General features: G+C 45.6%; 6 protein-coding genes and 1 long non-coding RNA gene across 9 annotated transcripts; 4 read left to right on the plus strand and 3 right to left on the minus strand.

Moving 5' to 3' along the window:
• Nucleotides 1-255: 255 nt before the first annotated feature.
• Nucleotides 256-2,881, plus strand: LOC108151334 (zinc finger protein 771). Its single transcript, XM_017279887.2, has 2 exons — nucleotides 256-957; nucleotides 1,730-2,881. The coding sequence occupies exons 1-2, from the start codon at nucleotides 433-435 to the stop codon at nucleotides 2,423-2,425; spliced, it is 1,221 nt and encodes a 406-aa protein (XP_017135376.1). The 5' UTR covers nucleotides 256-432; the 3' UTR covers nucleotides 2,426-2,881.
• Nucleotides 2,437-3,927, minus strand: LOC108151339 (ubiquitin-conjugating enzyme E2 C). Its single transcript, XM_017279895.2, has 2 exons — nucleotides 3,656-3,927; nucleotides 2,437-3,581 (listed from the first exon to the last, which is right to left on the minus strand). The coding sequence occupies exons 1-2, from the start codon at nucleotides 3,754-3,756 to the stop codon at nucleotides 3,152-3,154; spliced, it is 531 nt and encodes a 176-aa protein (XP_017135384.1). The 5' UTR covers nucleotides 3,757-3,927; the 3' UTR covers nucleotides 2,437-3,151.
• An 82-nt stretch (nucleotides 3,928-4,009) lies between these two features.
• Nucleotides 4,010-5,387, plus strand: LOC108151335 (EARP-interacting protein homolog). The gene is made up of 2 exons (XM_017279888.2): nucleotides 4,010-4,257; nucleotides 4,316-5,387. The coding sequence occupies exons 1-2, from the start codon at nucleotides 4,087-4,089 to the stop codon at nucleotides 5,294-5,296; spliced, it is 1,152 nt and encodes a 383-aa protein (XP_017135377.1). The 5' UTR covers nucleotides 4,010-4,086; the 3' UTR covers nucleotides 5,297-5,387.
• Nucleotides 5,275-6,371, minus strand: LOC108151338 (kxDL motif-containing protein CG10681). 2 transcript variants are annotated; one of them, XM_017279894.2, is made up of 3 exons: nucleotides 6,145-6,371; nucleotides 5,915-6,060; nucleotides 5,275-5,853 (listed from the first exon to the last, which is right to left on the minus strand). In XM_017279894.2, the coding sequence occupies exons 2-3, from the start codon at nucleotides 5,962-5,964 to the stop codon at nucleotides 5,370-5,372; spliced, it is 534 nt and encodes a 177-aa protein (XP_017135383.1). In that variant the 5' UTR covers nucleotides 5,965-6,060; nucleotides 6,145-6,371; the 3' UTR covers nucleotides 5,275-5,369. The 2 variants fall into 2 exon arrangements, with proteins under 2 accessions (XP_017135383.1, XP_017135381.1); XM_017279892.2 differs by having other exon boundaries at nucleotides 5,915-6,086.
• Nucleotides 6,372-6,535: 164 nt separating this feature from the next.
• LOC108151337 (1,5-anhydro-D-fructose reductase) lies at nucleotides 6,536-9,295 on the plus strand. 2 transcript variants are annotated; one of them, XM_017279891.2, is made up of 5 exons: nucleotides 6,536-6,724; nucleotides 6,882-7,049; nucleotides 7,110-7,279; nucleotides 7,355-7,697; nucleotides 7,760-7,982. In XM_017279891.2, the coding sequence occupies exons 1-5, from the start codon at nucleotides 6,653-6,655 to the stop codon at nucleotides 7,943-7,945; spliced, it is 939 nt and encodes a 312-aa protein (XP_017135380.1). In that variant the 5' UTR covers nucleotides 6,536-6,652; the 3' UTR covers nucleotides 7,946-7,982. The 2 variants fall into 2 exon arrangements, with proteins under 2 accessions (XP_017135380.1, XP_017135378.1); XM_017279889.2 differs by lacking the exons at nucleotides 6,882-7,049; nucleotides 7,110-7,279; nucleotides 7,355-7,697; nucleotides 7,760-7,982 and adding exons at nucleotides 8,233-8,400; nucleotides 8,469-8,984; nucleotides 9,047-9,295 and having other exon boundaries at nucleotides 6,597-6,724.
• Nucleotides 7,680-9,409, minus strand: LOC108151340. Its single transcript, XR_001774725.2, has 3 exons — nucleotides 9,311-9,409; nucleotides 7,976-8,193; nucleotides 7,680-7,893 (listed from the first exon to the last, which is right to left on the minus strand). It is a non-coding gene; the product is annotated as an uncharacterized LOC108151340 (long non-coding RNA).
• Nucleotides 9,410-10,897: 1,488 nt separating this feature from the next.
• Nucleotides 10,898-15,470, plus strand: LOC108153611 (clavesin-1). Its single transcript, XM_017283710.2, has 4 exons — nucleotides 10,898-11,169; nucleotides 13,972-14,426; nucleotides 14,500-14,790; nucleotides 14,864-15,470. Coding segments are annotated over exons 1-4 (1,005 nt in total). The 5' UTR covers nucleotides 10,898-11,168; the 3' UTR covers nucleotides 15,122-15,470.
• The last annotated feature ends 134 nt before the right edge of the window (nucleotides 15,471-15,604 follow it).

The raw sequence follows: 15,604 nt of genomic DNA on the forward strand, positions 1-15,604 counted from the left end.
TAGAATGCCTTAGAATGCAAAGACAAAATAGATGCCGTGTGCCTGATGAGACTTTTCGCTGATAAGTTTTGTCTTTGGTTGTTTTGATTGGTGGACTGCTCTCAAATTCAAAAAGTGCGCCCAACGCCTTTTTAAATAACCGTAAAGGCGGGAAGCTTCCGCGACTGACTGAGATTGAACAGAGCTTATCTATCAGCCAGCTTTTTCTGGCAGCTTTCAATGTCCCGCATAGTCAAAGCCCCAGAGCGTGGGCTCAGGTGGTGGTGGGGGCTCTGTCTCCGTCTCTGTCTGTGTCTCTGCGTCTCTGGCATTCATGTTATTGTGTGGGTCCGTCCGCTCTCTGGATACGAAACTGCAGCATTACTGTAAATTGTGATAATTGATTTCAATTTATTCCATGCCGTCGGCACCGTGTGTGCGCCGTAGTCGACGATGTTTGAATCAAAAGAAAAACTTCGCGCGCGTCGTGCAGTTGCGGACTCCACTACCGCCGCAGGAACTAGAACGGATTCGAGCAAGATGCAGCTATGCCGGGCCTGCCTGGTGCTACTTCGACCCGAGGATGTGTCCTACGACCTATGCAGCGAGAAGGGCTTGGCCACCAAATACTTCTCCTGCACCGGAGGCGACCCAGACATAGACCTTCAGATGAAGGAAGAGGAACAACTGGTACCGCAGCAGCTGGTGCTGAAAAGTATCTGTGAATGTTGCTACCAGTTGGTGCAGAAATTCCACGACTTTCAACGCATGTGCGAAGAGTCCTCCAGGAACTTTGAGAAGCTTCTGGCGGTGGTAAACTCTCAGGATTCCGTCCATAATTCCATCGAGGAGCACGCTGTAACCAACACCGGTTCGGTTCTGCCAGAATATGAGACCCTTTCGGAAGGCATTCCGTGCAATGACGAGGTCTTTGGGGGTCCGGAAACGCTGACAGCCACAGAATCAATCGAAGATATTGTGAGTTTTGTATACATCAAAGGCTATACATATTCAGACATGCATATATGTATGTGCATGTATGGTGTTCGATATTAAGGGGTTTGTGTGCTCCAATCTAATCACAATCACTGCTTAGTAGATTGGTTGCTTGGTGCCAGGGAAGGCATTCGTAAACCACACCATCCAAACGCTGGCGTGTGAGGGACTATATTTTTGATTGTAGGTGAAAGCGAATCAGCTATGAGATAACTTACTATCAAAAAGAGGGCAGGTTATTCACTTAGGCTTCACAAAAATAGGTACACACATCGAGCACCCTGCTTTTGGAGTCTATAAGATCTGGATTTGGAAAGACTTCTTCAGCAGAAACTGCAATATCAAGCACAGGCAGCTTTACCTCTTGTTGTATCCCGAGTTCAATGTGCTCCCACAAGTTAAGGTACTCAAGAGCGTGATATTAAATAGATAGTTGTAATTATTGCCAAACCAACCTTTGGGCTTATCATTTACATAAGGAAATGGCATTGAACAGCTTGTACATAGGTTTTAAGATGAGTAAATCTCCCTCCCAGTCTCTTTATCGATCCACCAAAAATGATAAGATTAGGCAAGATTGCTGATAACACACCGTTAGGGGGGTCAGTGCGTGAAAATTGTTAATTAAGTCCGATATGGGGGCACGCACACAATAGTGGTACAATCATCAGACATGTCATGGTCATTGGAAAGAACTTAGATTTCAATGAATCGGATAAATGAACTCATACATACAATATCTCTTTAATTTCAGGAGGAAGTGTATATTATTGAGGATGAAGCTGCAAAGAAAACACTGGGAAAGGAGAAGATTCCCATATCGTCACGACAAAATGTGCCCGGGCAACGCAAGCAGGGACTGAGATACACGCTCAACTGCAGTAAATGCAATCGGGGATTCTACAAAATCTCATCGCTCGAGGCCCACATGAAGAAGCACGACGGGATAAGTCCTCACACGTGCGTACACTGCGGCAAGAGCTTCGCACGAGCAAATCTCCTAGAATCACACCTCCGCGAGAAGCACTCCGCTCAGAGTATAACCTATCCGTGTCCCATGTGCGATAAGGTATACAGTGCTTCGCGCAGTCTGAACTACCACTTCAAGAGGGAGCACAAAAGTGTACAGAAGCAGGCGACAGCCTCAATGCACATGTGCGACAGGTGTGGGAAATCGTATGCGCGAAAGGCGCACCTTGCACGCCACGAATGGGTGCACAGGAGCATGGATGAGCGCCGTCATGTATGCCAGTTCTGTGGCCAACGCTTCTACACGAAGCAAAACATGGTGGATCACCTGCAGCGACGGCATACCAGCAGCAAGAGTCTATTGCGGTGCAATAAATGCGGCCGCATCTTCCGTACTCGAGCGGCCCTGGCGGTACACCAAAAAAAGCATACGACTACCAGCACAGCGCAAACAGGATCAATCCTCAGCTCGGATCGCTAAGGAATAAGTAGTTAGTATTTTGTTGTTTTATTTATGGTGGTTCTCAATATCTTTCAAGCCAACTCAACTAGTAGTTACAATGTTTCGAATTACTATAAATTTATTATTACATTTAGGTAGATGGGATATAAAGGCCTGCTGCATAGAATATTAGTGAGAAATACTTGCTCGATGAGTGAGTAGGTGTTTTCGGGAGAGTCGTTCTTTAAAATTAGCTAACATTCACTTCATGGCCGGCGCAGCAATGTCGCATAGACCAAATCGAATACAATATGTAAGTCGGGTGGCATCGATTGATCTGCTATGATGCTGGCATATCTCAAAATCATGTATAAAAACAATTAACTAAAATTTATGCTTAAGCTTAAACGGACAGATTTAAAATACGTGATTACCATTACATTCATAATTCAGTAATTTGTTTCAAAAAAAAGTATAATAAAGATTATCCGATTATCTGTTTTGTTCTGTCTGTCTCTTACAATGACAATGCACATTTGCCAAAAATCATCATAAACTATGTGGAGGTGGTGTGGTGCGTGGCGGTTTGGTGATGTGGGGGTGGGGTGGGGTTGGGATTTTCGTTTGGTCAGAGTGGGAGATGAATGGAGGAGTCGCTTGCACTATATGTAAATAAATACGCCGCAATATGAGCATAGGATGAGAGGTAGCGAGCCCAGTGCTGGACCGCTACGTGGCGCCACAACCATTGTGACGGATATCTGTTTAGGTGTCCTTGTGTTTCTCGTAGAAGCCGTCCAAGTATTTTTTGTACTCCTTCTGGTCGCTCCACATCATCGCGGCCTGCGCATTCAGTGGACTCTCGTTGTTTGGCTCTCCTAGCAGCGACTGTATGGACAACAGTATAGTGCGTACATCATACAGGGCCGACCACTTATCTTTCAGAATGTCCAGACAAATGGATCCTTGCAAATCGACGTTGGGATGAAAGCACGATGTCAGGAATTTCACCACTGGCGCCGCATACGGATACGAGTTGGGAAAGTCCAGAGACAGTCGATACGTCTGTCCGGCGTAGACAGTGTTCAAGGGTCCATCAATGGTGCCGACCCACTTGAAGATGTTCTCGCCGTCCGGAAAGGCGGAAATTCCCCTCTCGCTGGCCAACATCAGGTTCATAAGTTCCTTCTGCAGTCTATACGAAGCATAGGAGAGGATCGCCTGGTCAGTGGCATCACTGCATTTTCATAGAAAGAGTTGGCGCCTTACCTTTTGCTCACGGCATGATTGTCTTTCACTGGCATCGAGTCATCGGTATGTTTGGTGCCTCCAGCTCCTCCGCTCTGTTCGGGGCTGATGTTCTGTGCCATCACGTTGCAATGTGTATTTAATAATTTGCTCTACAGATTATACTTCAAAATCAATTTAATAACAGGCCCAGTACACGCTTTTTTTTCAATTTCAGTTTATATTTTTCCCTTTTTTTCACTTTTATATGTGTGCGATAGATGACTTTAAAACAGTACAGTAGATGACAGTGTTGGTTTGGGCGTGCACAGGGTTGTATTATCAGTCAATCGGACGAGTGACAGCTGTGACAACACATACTACTCGTTGCTTACATACGTATTATATGTAAATATGTAGATGCAATGTGTATTATTTACATATAATCAAATCAGCAAAATTAGCTGCTGGCAATGGATGAAAACAGCCTGATCTACGGGCTGGAGTTGCAGGCTCGTGCCCTCACGCCCCAGTACGGCGAAAGCAATGAGGTTTGCTTTTTTATTGCCACAAACTCCTTGAAGCCCACCAATCAGTTGCATTTGATCTCCTACGACGAGGAGCAGGGTTCCATACAGGCCAAGGTAACCAAATACATATTTAAATCGCATTTAACCAATCCAAACAATGTTTACTCAACAGGTGTTTGAGCATGCACTCGGCGAGGTTTGGAAGCTAAACAGTTGCCCACATGACTCCCGCCTGCTGGCATCTGTCTATAATGTCCAAAAGGGGTCACAGGTGCAGGCTCATGCAGCACTTTTAACGCTACCGGAGGATTTGAGCCTGCCAGACGGCCAGGAACTGAAATCGGAATACCTTCCTTGGGGGCAAGTGGAAGTTTTAGCCACCGAAGCCTTTGGCGAACGCGTCAAAACCATCGAATTTCATCCCAGCCAGGAGCAGACATTGGCCTGCGTGGTGGACAACAAAGTGGCGGTTATGCAGCGCGCAGAAGCCTCGACCCGCGTGGTAGCCGATGTGCCAGTGACCAGCACAGGAAGTGCCAAGCACACGGTGCCCTTTACCACCGGCAAATGGTCGCATCATCACCAGGGCCACCAGTTCCTCGCCTTGCATGACTGTAGCCTAAGTGCATACGATGTGCGCGACACACAGCATTGCGCGTGGAGCATAAGCGATGCCCACAGTCAGATGGTGCGCGACTTGGACTGCAATCCGAGCAAGCAGTGCCATCTAGTGACCGGCGGGGACGATGGCTACCTCAGGATATGGGACTGCCGTATGCCCAAGGCGCCAGTTTTTGAGCGAAGCGATCACTCCCACTGGGTGTGGTCGGTACGCTTTAATACATTCCACGACCAACTGGTCCTATCCAGTTCCAGTGATTGCAAGGTCCTCCTGACGTGCGCGGGCTCTGTTAGCTCAGAGACACACGCCCAGGCTGGCCTAGATGAGGCGCACTTTGGCGGCAGGGAAACTGAGGAGCGGCACAAAGTGCTGTCGGATGGTCTACTTCAGACCTTTGACCAACACGAGGACTCCGTGTACTGCGCCGAATGGAGCAACGTAGACCCATGGATTTTTGCATCTTTGAGCTACGATGGTCGGGTAATAATCTCAAAGGTACCAAAGCAGTATAAGTATCAGATTATATTTTAAGTTATGATTTGTATTATCTAAATCGAATGCCCCCTCGGGCATTTAAAGTAATTTAAGCGTAAAAATAAAGTGTTTAGCCTGTGTCCTCTGATGTACAATCGGAAGAATCATTCGGATTCGCAGTCTCCACGGAACAGACCCGCTTAATGAGTTCGTTTTCAATCTCTACGGTCCCGTTGTCTACAGCCTCCTCCATCTGAACATACTCAATAGTCGCTTCGCTTTTCTTGGGCCCCGGGGCACTGGTGGATGTCGAGGCCTTCACAGTCGGCGCCACCGTGTCCACAGGATTCTTGGCGCACGAGTCGGTATCGTCTTCAGCCTCCTCAGCAAGACTGCTCCGTTGTGGCTGGACGTCTGCGTATATGGCGGGATACTGCTGCTGCAGCTTCTGTTTAATAACTCTGATCTTCCGAAATATATGGTCCAGATCCTTTTTCATTTCGTTGAGACACTTTACGTGACGCTTGAAATCGTCATTGGCGTTTTTCAAACGGCTCTGGGACAGGGCATTGCAATTGAGCAGCATCTCATTGGTTTTCTCGAAACGCTGTAGCCTGAAAGGGGGATGTTCAAGATAATACAGTCTCTTAATAATCAATATTGTACAATACTTACATTTGCTTCTGCGCTCGTATCATCGTCTCCACATCCCCCTGATTAACCATTCCAGCCAAGTTCTGAATGAAGGCCTCGGCAGCGGAGTTGCCAAAGCCCGTGTAGGACTCCAGATCCGGTGTTGCATCTTCTGATTGGTTTGGATCCTGGATATAAATGTGACTCATGTTTCCTACTTGTTGGTTTACATTAATAAATTCGATTTTATTTACTCCTAAAGTAGTAATCACCTTTGTGCTGTTACGATTCTTTGGATTTTTTCACCTGCAGCTGTGTAGACTGTGGCAATATTGATAGCTTCAATTCCGATTATCTGCTGGGTGAAGTATTCTGTAGTTTGTCCATTACATCAATATAGATTTGATCAGCTTCAAATTGTTAATAATTCTTTGTTTATTTCATATGTATTTATGTAAAACATACATAAAACGTACATATGATGTATTTTTCAGTGCTGTAATATGCAACAGAAATAACATTATTTTGTTGGATATTAAAACATTTTTATTAGCTGAAGCGTATAAACATGACATAATGTAACAAAAAATGGCCTAAAATAATATATAAATAAGCGCATCGTCCACTTTTAATATGATTTCAATATAAAAACCTTTATTCAAAACTTTTATTGGATGAGAAATAGTATGGTATTTTAGCGCCGGCAGTTTGCTGCCACATTTATTTTTTCGACCGCGATATTTTTTTGGAATTTTTTTTATTTTTATTTTAAAAATTAAAATGAAGCTCGCTCCAACTGTAAAGTTAAACAATGGCTACGAAATGCCTATATTGGGCCTGGGGACCTACGAGGTAAGCTACCGATTTATAATTATTAACTTTTCTAGTTGTGAAATTGGAAGGGACTTTACGTATAGTACAGCGGGCAATATCTTTATTGATGCATCTTGGACATTGTACTCTTATATGTACCTATGTACATATGTACTACATATGTACATATTTTTAGTTAAAGAAAACACGTTGTGAGAATGCGGTGCGCTATGCTCTAGAGTCGGGATACCGGCATATAGACACCGCCTACCTTTATCGCAATGAAGGGCTGATCGGAAAAGTTCTAAGAGGTCTGATAAGTGAGAGGAAAATAAAGCGGAGTGAGGTGTTTCTGGTTACCAAGGTAAGTGAGTCTGGGATGCAGTCGAAGATGTGTGTCTGTGTATACATGGCACCATCATAGCTTTGGGACATCTACCACGAGCCCGAGCGGGTGCGCTACGCCTGTGATCTGCAATTGAAGCTGCTCGGCGTCGATTACATCGATCTGTACCTGATGCACTCGCCCGTGGGAGTGAAATATGTCTCGGACGACGATCTGATGCCACATGATGGCGACAAGCTGTGCACGAAGTGAGTTCTAGGCTGCTGCCCTACATCCCTTCATCCCTCGAGCTGATCTAATCTGGTAGATGCTCCCCCTCGTAGTGCCGTGGACTTTGTGGACACATACAAGAGCATGGAGCAGCTTGTTGACCTGGGGCTAGTCCGGAGCCTTGGCGTGTCCAACTTTAATACTCTCCAATTGGAAAGACTGTGGCAGAACAGCCGTATCAAGCCAGCGGCGCTTCAGATAGAGTGTCACCCGGAATTGATTCAAACGCCATTGATGGAGTTTTGCAAGACTCGCGACATCGCTGTTATCGCATACTCGCCTTTGGGTCGTCCCAAGTCCTGCAGAGCCCTGCCCTCGTTCTACGCAGATGATGAGGTGCTGGCACTAGCACGAAAATATGGCAAGACGCCTGCACAATTGGCACTCAGATATTTGGTATAATTAGCAGATAACTTACAAAAAGATCATTTATCGCTAACTAGTATAATTGTACCCAGCTGGATATTGGCACGATACCCATACCAAAGGCGGCTCAGGAGGTTCACATTTCCGAGAACCTGGATATCTTTGACTTCTGCCTCACGCCGCTGGAACTCCAGCAACTGGGGAAACTCAATCGAGGCCTGCGAATCTGGAAGTTTTCGAAAGCAAAAGATCATCAGCACTATCCATATGAGGCTTAGAATTTAAATATGGGAAAAACTAGGGTTCACCTTCATATTGTAATAAATGGCCGATCTGTTCAAAGTTGCTTGTACCTTTCTTTGGCCAAACGCTTTTGCTCCTCTGCATATGCTCGAACGTTGTCCCGATGGGTCTCTTCGCGCGACTCTGCTCCCTCCACTGTATTTACGCTGAAACGTACGTGTCCTCTTCTAAAGAAGCCCACTATTGCATACCAGATGCGCCGCACATAACACATTTCAGCTACCTGTTGATTAAATGAAGAATCTGTGCTGTTTACTTGCAGTCAATTGACGGGGATGGGACGGCTGCCATTAAGCATGCGATTGATATTGGCTACCGGCATATAGATACCGCATACTTTTACCAAAACGAGGTCGAAGTGGGTCGAGCTATACGGGACAGAATTGCTGAAGGAGTTGTCAAGCGCGAGGACATTTTCCTGGTCACAAAGGTATGTAGTGAAAGAGTCAAAATAACTCGAAGATCATCGCATTATATGTATGTCGAATGATGTTGCAGCTATGGAACGTACACCATGATCCGGGGTACGTTGAGCCTATTTGTCGCAAGCAGCTGAGAACCTTAGGCCTGGACTATATCGATCTGTACCTAATGCACATGCCCGTTGGCTACAAGTATGTGAACGAGGAGACTCTGCTGCCCAAGGATGACGAAGGAAATCTCCAGCTAAGCGACATCGACTACTTGGACACGTACAAGGCCATGGAGAAGCTTGTAAAGCAGGGACTGGTACGCAGCATCGGCGTGTCCAACTTCAACAGCGAACAGTTGGCGCGTATTCTGGCCAACTGCGAGATAAAGCCTGTCACGAATCAGGTGGAGTGCTCCCCAGGGCTAAACCAGAAGCCTTTGACGGCCTTCTGCAAGCAGCACGGCATCACCGTCACGGCTTACTCTCCTTTGGGCCGTCCGAAGCCTGACGTTCAGAAGCCGAACTATATCTATTCGCCAGATGTTGTGGCCATAGCGAAAAAGTACGGAAAGACTACGCCCCAGATAGTTCTTCGTTACTTGGTAATACTTTTCACAAATCTTAGTCTTGCGGCTCTCACTAATTCAATTTTCATTTGTGACAGATTGATTTGGGTACCATACCTATACCAAAGTCGTCCAATATTAACCGCGTAACTGAGAACTTCGACATCTTCGATTTTGAGCTGACTCCCGAGGAGATCGCTGTGCTCGATAAATTCAACTGCGGCGAGCGTTTGGTGCCACTTAATTTAATTAAGGCCCAGAATCATAAGTACTATCCTTTTTCCATTGAGTTTTAAACCAAGTGCCAAACTAATACAAATAAACTACAAACGATTATAAAAACATTATTTGGTTTTACTCACGTTTTACTGACAACTTTCTGAAGGCACAACTACTTTTATTACATGTACATATGTTTGCAGCTGATCGTAATTGTCAAGGTCATCCGAGAGATCAACGCGCCCTCTTCGATTTTGAGCTGACTCCCGAGGAGATCGCTGTGCTCGATAAATTCAACTGCGGCGAGCGTTTGGTGCCACTTAATTTAATTAAGGCCCAGAATCATAAGTACTATCCTTTTTCCATTGAGTTTTAAACCAAGTGCCAAACTAATACAAATAAACTACAAACGATTATAAAAACATTATTTGGTTTTACTCACGTTTTACTGACAACTTTCTGAAGGCACAACTACTTTTATTACATGTACATATGTTTGCAGCTGATCGTAATTGTCAAGGTCATCCGAGAGATCAACGCGCCCTCTTAATTCATTAAAACCATTGCACTGATCTTTACTCACCCCTCGCGAAAGGTGTTTAGAGTGTAGAGAACCCAAGTAACATCTCCCCTCTCCAGCGACAATTGGCCAAATGGGAGCATAGACCTTTGCCATAGCACCTTCGACATCCAAGCCTATAAATAATTGTAATCCGAAAAAGAAGAGCTGGATTGGATAAGGTCTAGCCTTGGACTGGTTACAAATAAAGTTATAGAGTTGTAAAGCTGCTTTAAACAAATATTAAACAACAAAAATGATAGCCTCTGTCCCGAAGAGATTTCATTGTTGGCTATAAACTTGAATCTTGGGAGAGATAGTGTCTCTAAATACTCTTTCTATCCATACTACATACAATATTAACAGGGAGAGGATCTGTGGATCTGTGGCTGATGTTCCAGGAACACATATTTTCATATATGTATACTTTGTAGGACCGGAAATGATATAGCTAGAAAATATAATAATGATTATAATTTTTTTGGTTAGAATTTTGGATATTTTCGGTTATTGCTGGATCGAACTAAATTCCAAATATTCGGCAATGGGCATGTGCACGTTATTAGATGCGCCAAGATCCGAAATGATGCATGAAAATGTTATTACACCCATTACCATTACGGATGACTAATTATTTGTGGATTATTCAGTACACTGTATAATCTACTTACTTCCTAGGGGTACCTTAGGGTGACGTCACCTCATCGCATGAGCACCCCACAGATGTTAAAAGATAATGAAAAACAACACGCGCTGAATGAATATTTTTGGTACTTCGCCTTTGAACCCTTGGATGGTAATTCGCGGCTGGCTTTGGTTTTAGGGGAAGATGATGACCATAGGATAGGATAGGTTCTTGGCCCCAATTTCGTAGTAAAGTTAGATTTTTTGTTAGCTTTGGTCTACAGATCTCTGTCATAAAAGAAACGTGTCTTGTTTTTCAGGCACAAAATCATCCAAAGGCTTTTAAAGAGGTCTTACATAGGACGGGACGGGACGGGACGTTGCTTCCACCAAAAGCGCAATATGCTGCCGCGTTGCGTTGCGTCGCGGCAGCGGTTCGGCTTGGATCGGCTCGGCTCGGAATCCCCACTCAAACTCCGACTCAAGCGTCAATTGAGTGGAAACACCAACGGCCGAGAGCGTGGCTTAAATAAATTTTCAGTTAACCAAAAATCGTCAGTTTCGCTCAAAGCGTCCCCACGTTCACATCGTCTCGACGCCAGTTGCGGAGCTCGCACCAAAAGCGGAGGAGATTGACTGAACCGATCCCCAAGCAACGCGCGCTATCACACATCCCATAACACACAGAAAGTGTTATATAATTTCTTGCATTTTAAAATTTTTTTACTTGTGAAACTTCGGTCATTTTCGCGTACCGTACCCCCAGTACCCAGTACCCAGTACCCAGTACCAGTGCCAGTGCGTAAATCGAATCAAAAAGTGAGTTGAGGGGATCAGAATTATGCCATACATAGGACACATATATGGGCAGACAGTTGGTAAAAGGATTGAGAGGTACACATGCTCGGGAAAAGAAAAGCTTACTTGCGCTGCAAAGAAAAACTTTCGCTTTCACTCTGGGCTCTCGGCTCTCGGGTCTTGGCTCTTGGCTCAGCAGCAGTTGCGCATGCGCCAACGCTATTGCGGCATGCGTCGTTTGCTTGGCTTAACCTACTACCTCTTAGGATTCGTTTGGGCGTGTGGGGGGGGGCGGGAGCGGGAGCCCATCCCATTAAGTTCGAGATCGAGGCTTTGACCTACGAAACATGGTCTGGGTCCCTAAAAAAGTCGTAATGCCTTGACAGCTCACTCAGTGTGTACGGAAAGCGAGTAAGCGAGTACTTATCACTGAAGCATTAACAAGCACAACTAACTATTGACCCATTGCTGTTGCTGTTGCTGTTGATGTTTTCCCAAGCGATGAGTATGAGTCAATTACTATATTACGAGTGTAGCCAACTTTTGTAGCTTTGTTCGCTGTCTTAATTGTGAAACCAACACCAAAGGCCTGCAAGGTCTTGTCCCCCGAAGTTGGCCAACGCCATAAAGCGCAAAGTGGATTGGATGGAAAATGTACGTGGTGGTAGTGGTGGTGTCGGTGGCGGTGGTATATAGTAAAAATGCAAGTTGTGTGCTGTCTGTCCGTGGGTTGGCTTAGTACTCGTATAAATATTCATGGCAAGTACTTTTATTGTGCAATGTCCATGGACGTGATTTCCTTTGGTCAACCTCGACTAGAAATCTGCGAGGAATGGAATCGATTCCCATAGATACTATCTAGACATCTAATGGAGTCGTAGTCGTAGGCCATCCAATAGTCAGCCTTGGAACGTGCTTGTAATTCCAGATGCGTTAATGAAGCCCGCTGATTACAGTTCGAACTTCGAATAATAGATTCTGTCAGATCATTTTGACACATGAATACAAATCGCTACTCATGCGCCGAACATTAAGGTTCTGGCCCAGACGAACCGAATTGTACAATGCACCAGTCCAGTCGCTGATGCCCCGTAATTGAGGCAAATGCAATCTATACGATAATACGGAAAGGAAATGAAAATGCAAATTTGTCGAGTCGTAAAATCGAAATTGAGCCAAAGCAACGAACGAATTGCCTGCCAATGGGGCACGGTCATGGGGTGGGATTGAGCAAGTAATACCTTACTTTGGAGGAGTGTACGGATGGCTAGTAGTGGATAGTAGTGCTGGTTGGGGAGCGCAAGCCTGGAGCAGTCAGAAACCAGTTTTGAGCGTATTTTTGGGGCCTGCACTTTCCACTCCTCTCCTCTCTTCTCCGCCACTCCACTCTACTCCACTCCAAGCTTAATGCTGGACTTATAAGACGGCGTATAAACGTACTTCGGCTGTGGCTGTGGCTATAACTGTGGCTAGCTTTTATGCTGTGATGTAACCATCGGGCTAATTGGCAGAGCGGATGCCCGAAGAGCAAAAAAAAAGAAAAGAAAGAAGAAACTGAATTGTTACGAATCGCATGTTTCCAGCCATCGCCGCATCTTCATCTTCATGTTCATCTGGTCGGGTCTGCTGTCCCCATAAATGATCGAGTTGCCACAATCCATTGCCATTCCCCTGAATGCTGAATGGGTTATGGGCTACTTATGTACATGTATGCATGTATGGCCTTATGTACCATACATACAATATTGTATATTTCGATATGTGCAATAAATTGAGCGTATTCAAAGCAGGGCATGTTACACGTTTAATTTTACAACAGAGCCTTAACTGATTAACCTGACGGACTGATGGACTGACGGACAGTTCGTTTGTTGTACGTTGAAAACTGTGTGAAGGCCATGAAAGTGGAAAAAACTTGATTTTGGAATCGACTAGATATGGCATGGCATGGCATGGCCTATGTGGCGGTCTGGTTGCTCGCTCGTAAACAGTTTGTTGACCAAAAATACATACATAGTTGGTCTCTTCGGTGTTTATTTAGTGGCTGTGGACTTAAGCAGCAGCCGCAGCAGGCGAGGAGGGCTTTCATTAAGGCAAGTCAAACACGTAATTATAGGGCAGTTACCCAGCCAATCCAATCCAGTCCAGTCCAGACCATCTCTCTTTTGACCTTCGCTTTATTTTCGATGGGATGGGTTTTGGATGGATAGAAATTTAAATGCCGATTAAATGACAACACAAACGACGGACAGCAGCAGACAGCAGAGATCGGACGATACCGCTTTCATATGCAAAACTAAACTGGCGGCCGTTTTTGGGTCACGGTCAATGGAACCAGCTTCCAAAACAGCTGGAAAGTTACGGAAATGATAGCGCCACAGCCGCCGTCGCCGGCGTCGCCGCCTCCGCCTACAGATTAGCCAACAAAGAGATATCATGCATATTCAAATCGATGTGGGCATCATCTACACCTGGAGAGCCATTGCACTCCTCCAACCACCATCCACCATCCACCATCCACCATCCACCATGACACCTAAGACTTGGCTGCACAATAGTAGTAGTCATAGATGTACATATGTGTTTGCATAGGTATGCGCTGATGATGTGGGCTACTAAACTGTGGTGACCCTTGAGAGTTCGATGATTTTTAGCGTGTTTCGGGGTTGAGCAAGCGCACTCAGCGGACACCGCAACGGTGTCTTTGGCTGTGCCTTGGTCTGTGTGTGTGTTCAAGGCCGACCACCCAATTAGTGATCAAGAAAATTAATAGCCAATGCGATTTTAACCGGTCAACTTTTTGATTTGCTTTGCTTCGCTTAGTGCTCGAAACAGAGGTGCTGCAACAACCAAAACTCAATGGTCCCATGGCCAGCGGTGGCGACTATGACTACCCGTATGTGTGTGGCCTCAGTGCCGACATGAAGGTGGTGGCCAAGGAGGAGCTGCACGAGGACGAGAATATACGTCGGCAGGCGCTCGCCCAGTTCCGGGAGTGGATCGACAAGCATCCGCATATCAAGAAATGCCGCACCGATGCCGTCTTCCTGCTGCGCTTCCTACGCACAAAAAAGTTCTCCGTTCCGTCGGCCTGCGAGATGCTCGAGCGTTACCTGACCATTCGCCAGCTGTTCCCGCAGTGGTTCCAGCATCTGGACATCAATGATCCGGCCATAAATGAGATATTCGAGAATGGTTACCTGGTGCCGCTGCCTCAGCGGGATGCCATCGGGCGCCAGGTCATCTTCTCGGTGGCCGCAAAGTTCGATCCTTACAAGGTACGAGACCATTGATCATTGTATACTACAAAAGCATATGCAATAACGTTAAATAACTTTACTTTCGATTCAGTTTACTTCTGTGCAAATGGCTCGTGTGCACAGCCTCATTTGCGAGGCCCTTCTGGACGATGAGGACTCGCAGGTGGCAGGATACGTATACATCAACGACGAGAGTGGCATGAATATGGGATTTGTCAGCCTCTGGTCGCTGACCGACCTACGCAGCATTGTCAAGTGCATCCAGAACTCGACACCCATGCGGCACAAGGAGACCCACTTCGTCAATATACCCCACTACGCCAACAGAATCATAGAACTGGGCGTATCTATGCTCAGCGACAAGCTGAAGAAGCGCATAATTGTAAGACGAACACTCAATTCAGTTACACAATCCCTAGACGCGCTAAGCTCTGGTTTTCCCCTCGTTTCCTTAGGTCCATAAAAATGTCGATGCTCTGTCCAAGTCGAAGATAGATCCCGCCATCTTACCAAAGGAATATGGCGGCACTGTGCCCATGGCGGAGATGATTGCCCAGTTCAAACAAAAATTGGTGCAGCGCCGTGCTGCCATTCTCGCCCTGGACGACATGCGCATTGAGATCACCAAGGATGCGGCCAATTTCGCGGGCAACGATATCGGAGACCTCGACGCCGGAGTTGTCGGTAGTTTTAGGAAGCTGGAAGTTGACTAGGAACCCCGCCGGAGGACCTTGATCGTAGACTAAGCTAGGATTAGGTCACATTACCATTGAGACAACTGACAAATACGCGCGGGCATGCACACTTTTCGTACCTATTTAAAGCATTAACACTAAATTATATTTGTAACTACAATGCAATTGGGAACTCTCTGCATCTCTCCCTCGTCCTTCCCTCCGCTCTCAGGACACACCGATGCCAGGCGGTACAGGGGTATCGCCAGAGGACGAAGTTGCGGTTGAGTTTTCGAGTTGTATCTTCGATCCATGCGTTATGTACTGTTACAAAAAAATGTCTATTTAAATATATGTATATATTCTTGTGAATTTGAATTATTTGAAACATCCTAGGTATTTCATTTATTCGTTGTATTTCCTTTGAGTGGTTTCTATATATTTTACATATAGGCGGGACTCAGAAAACAGTTCCGCAAATGTACCTAAAACGGGTCTGAAAAAAACGTTAAAATATGATTG

Source organism: Drosophila miranda, chromosome XR, assembly GCF_003369915.1.
Source record: "Drosophila miranda strain MSH22 chromosome XR, D.miranda_PacBio2.1, whole genome shotgun sequence".
In the NCBI taxonomy this organism is placed as follows: domain Eukaryota; kingdom Metazoa; phylum Arthropoda; class Insecta; order Diptera; family Drosophilidae; genus Drosophila; species Drosophila miranda.

Bases quoted from the DNA above. Each gene is read 5' to 3' on its own strand.
- LOC108151335 (XM_017279888.2), top strand. From the start codon at position 4,087: ATGGATGAAAACAGCCTGATCTACGGGCTGGAGTTGCAGGCTCGTGCC. The intron at 4,258-4,315 runs GTAACCAAATAC...TTTACTCAACAG, and splicing joins AGGGTTCCATACAGGCCAAG to GTGTTTGAGCATGCACTCGG.
- LOC108151337 (XM_017279889.2), top strand. From the start codon at position 6,653: ATGAAGCTCGCTCCAACTGTAAAGTTAAACAATGGCTACGAAATGCCT. The intron at 6,725-8,232 runs GTAAGCTACCGA...GTTTACTTGCAG, and splicing joins TGGGCCTGGGGACCTACGAG to TCAATTGACGGGGATGGGAC. The intron at 8,401-8,468 runs GTATGTAGTGAA...ATGATGTTGCAG, and splicing joins ACATTTTCCTGGTCACAAAG to CTATGGAACGTACACCATGA.
- LOC108153611 (XM_017283710.2), top strand. The intron at 14,427-14,499 runs GTACGAGACCAT...CTTTCGATTCAG, and splicing joins CAAAGTTCGATCCTTACAAG to TTTACTTCTGTGCAAATGGC. The intron at 14,791-14,863 runs GTAAGACGAACA...TCGTTTCCTTAG, and splicing joins AGCTGAAGAAGCGCATAATT to GTCCATAAAAATGTCGATGC.
- LOC108151339 (XM_017279895.2), bottom strand. From the start codon at position 3,756: ATGGCACAGAACATCAGCCCCGAACAGAGCGGAGGAGCTGGAGGCACC. The intron at 3,582-3,655 runs GTAAGGCGCCAA...TGCTTCGTATAG, and splicing joins AATCATGCCGTGAGCAAAAG to ACTGCAGAAGGAACTTATGA.
- LOC108151334 (XM_017279887.2), top strand. From the start codon at position 433: ATGTTTGAATCAAAAGAAAAACTTCGCGCGCGTCGTGCAGTTGCGGAC. The intron at 958-1,729 runs GTGAGTTTTGTA...CTTTAATTTCAG, and splicing joins CAGAATCAATCGAAGATATT to GAGGAAGTGTATATTATTGA.
- LOC108151338 (XM_017279892.2), bottom strand. From the start codon at position 6,081: ATGAGTCACATTTATATCCAGGATCCAAACCAATCAGAAGATGCAACA. The intron at 5,854-5,914 runs GTAAGTATTGTA...TCCCCCTTTCAG, and splicing joins ATACGAGCGCAGAAGCAAAT to GCTACAGCGTTTCGAGAAAA.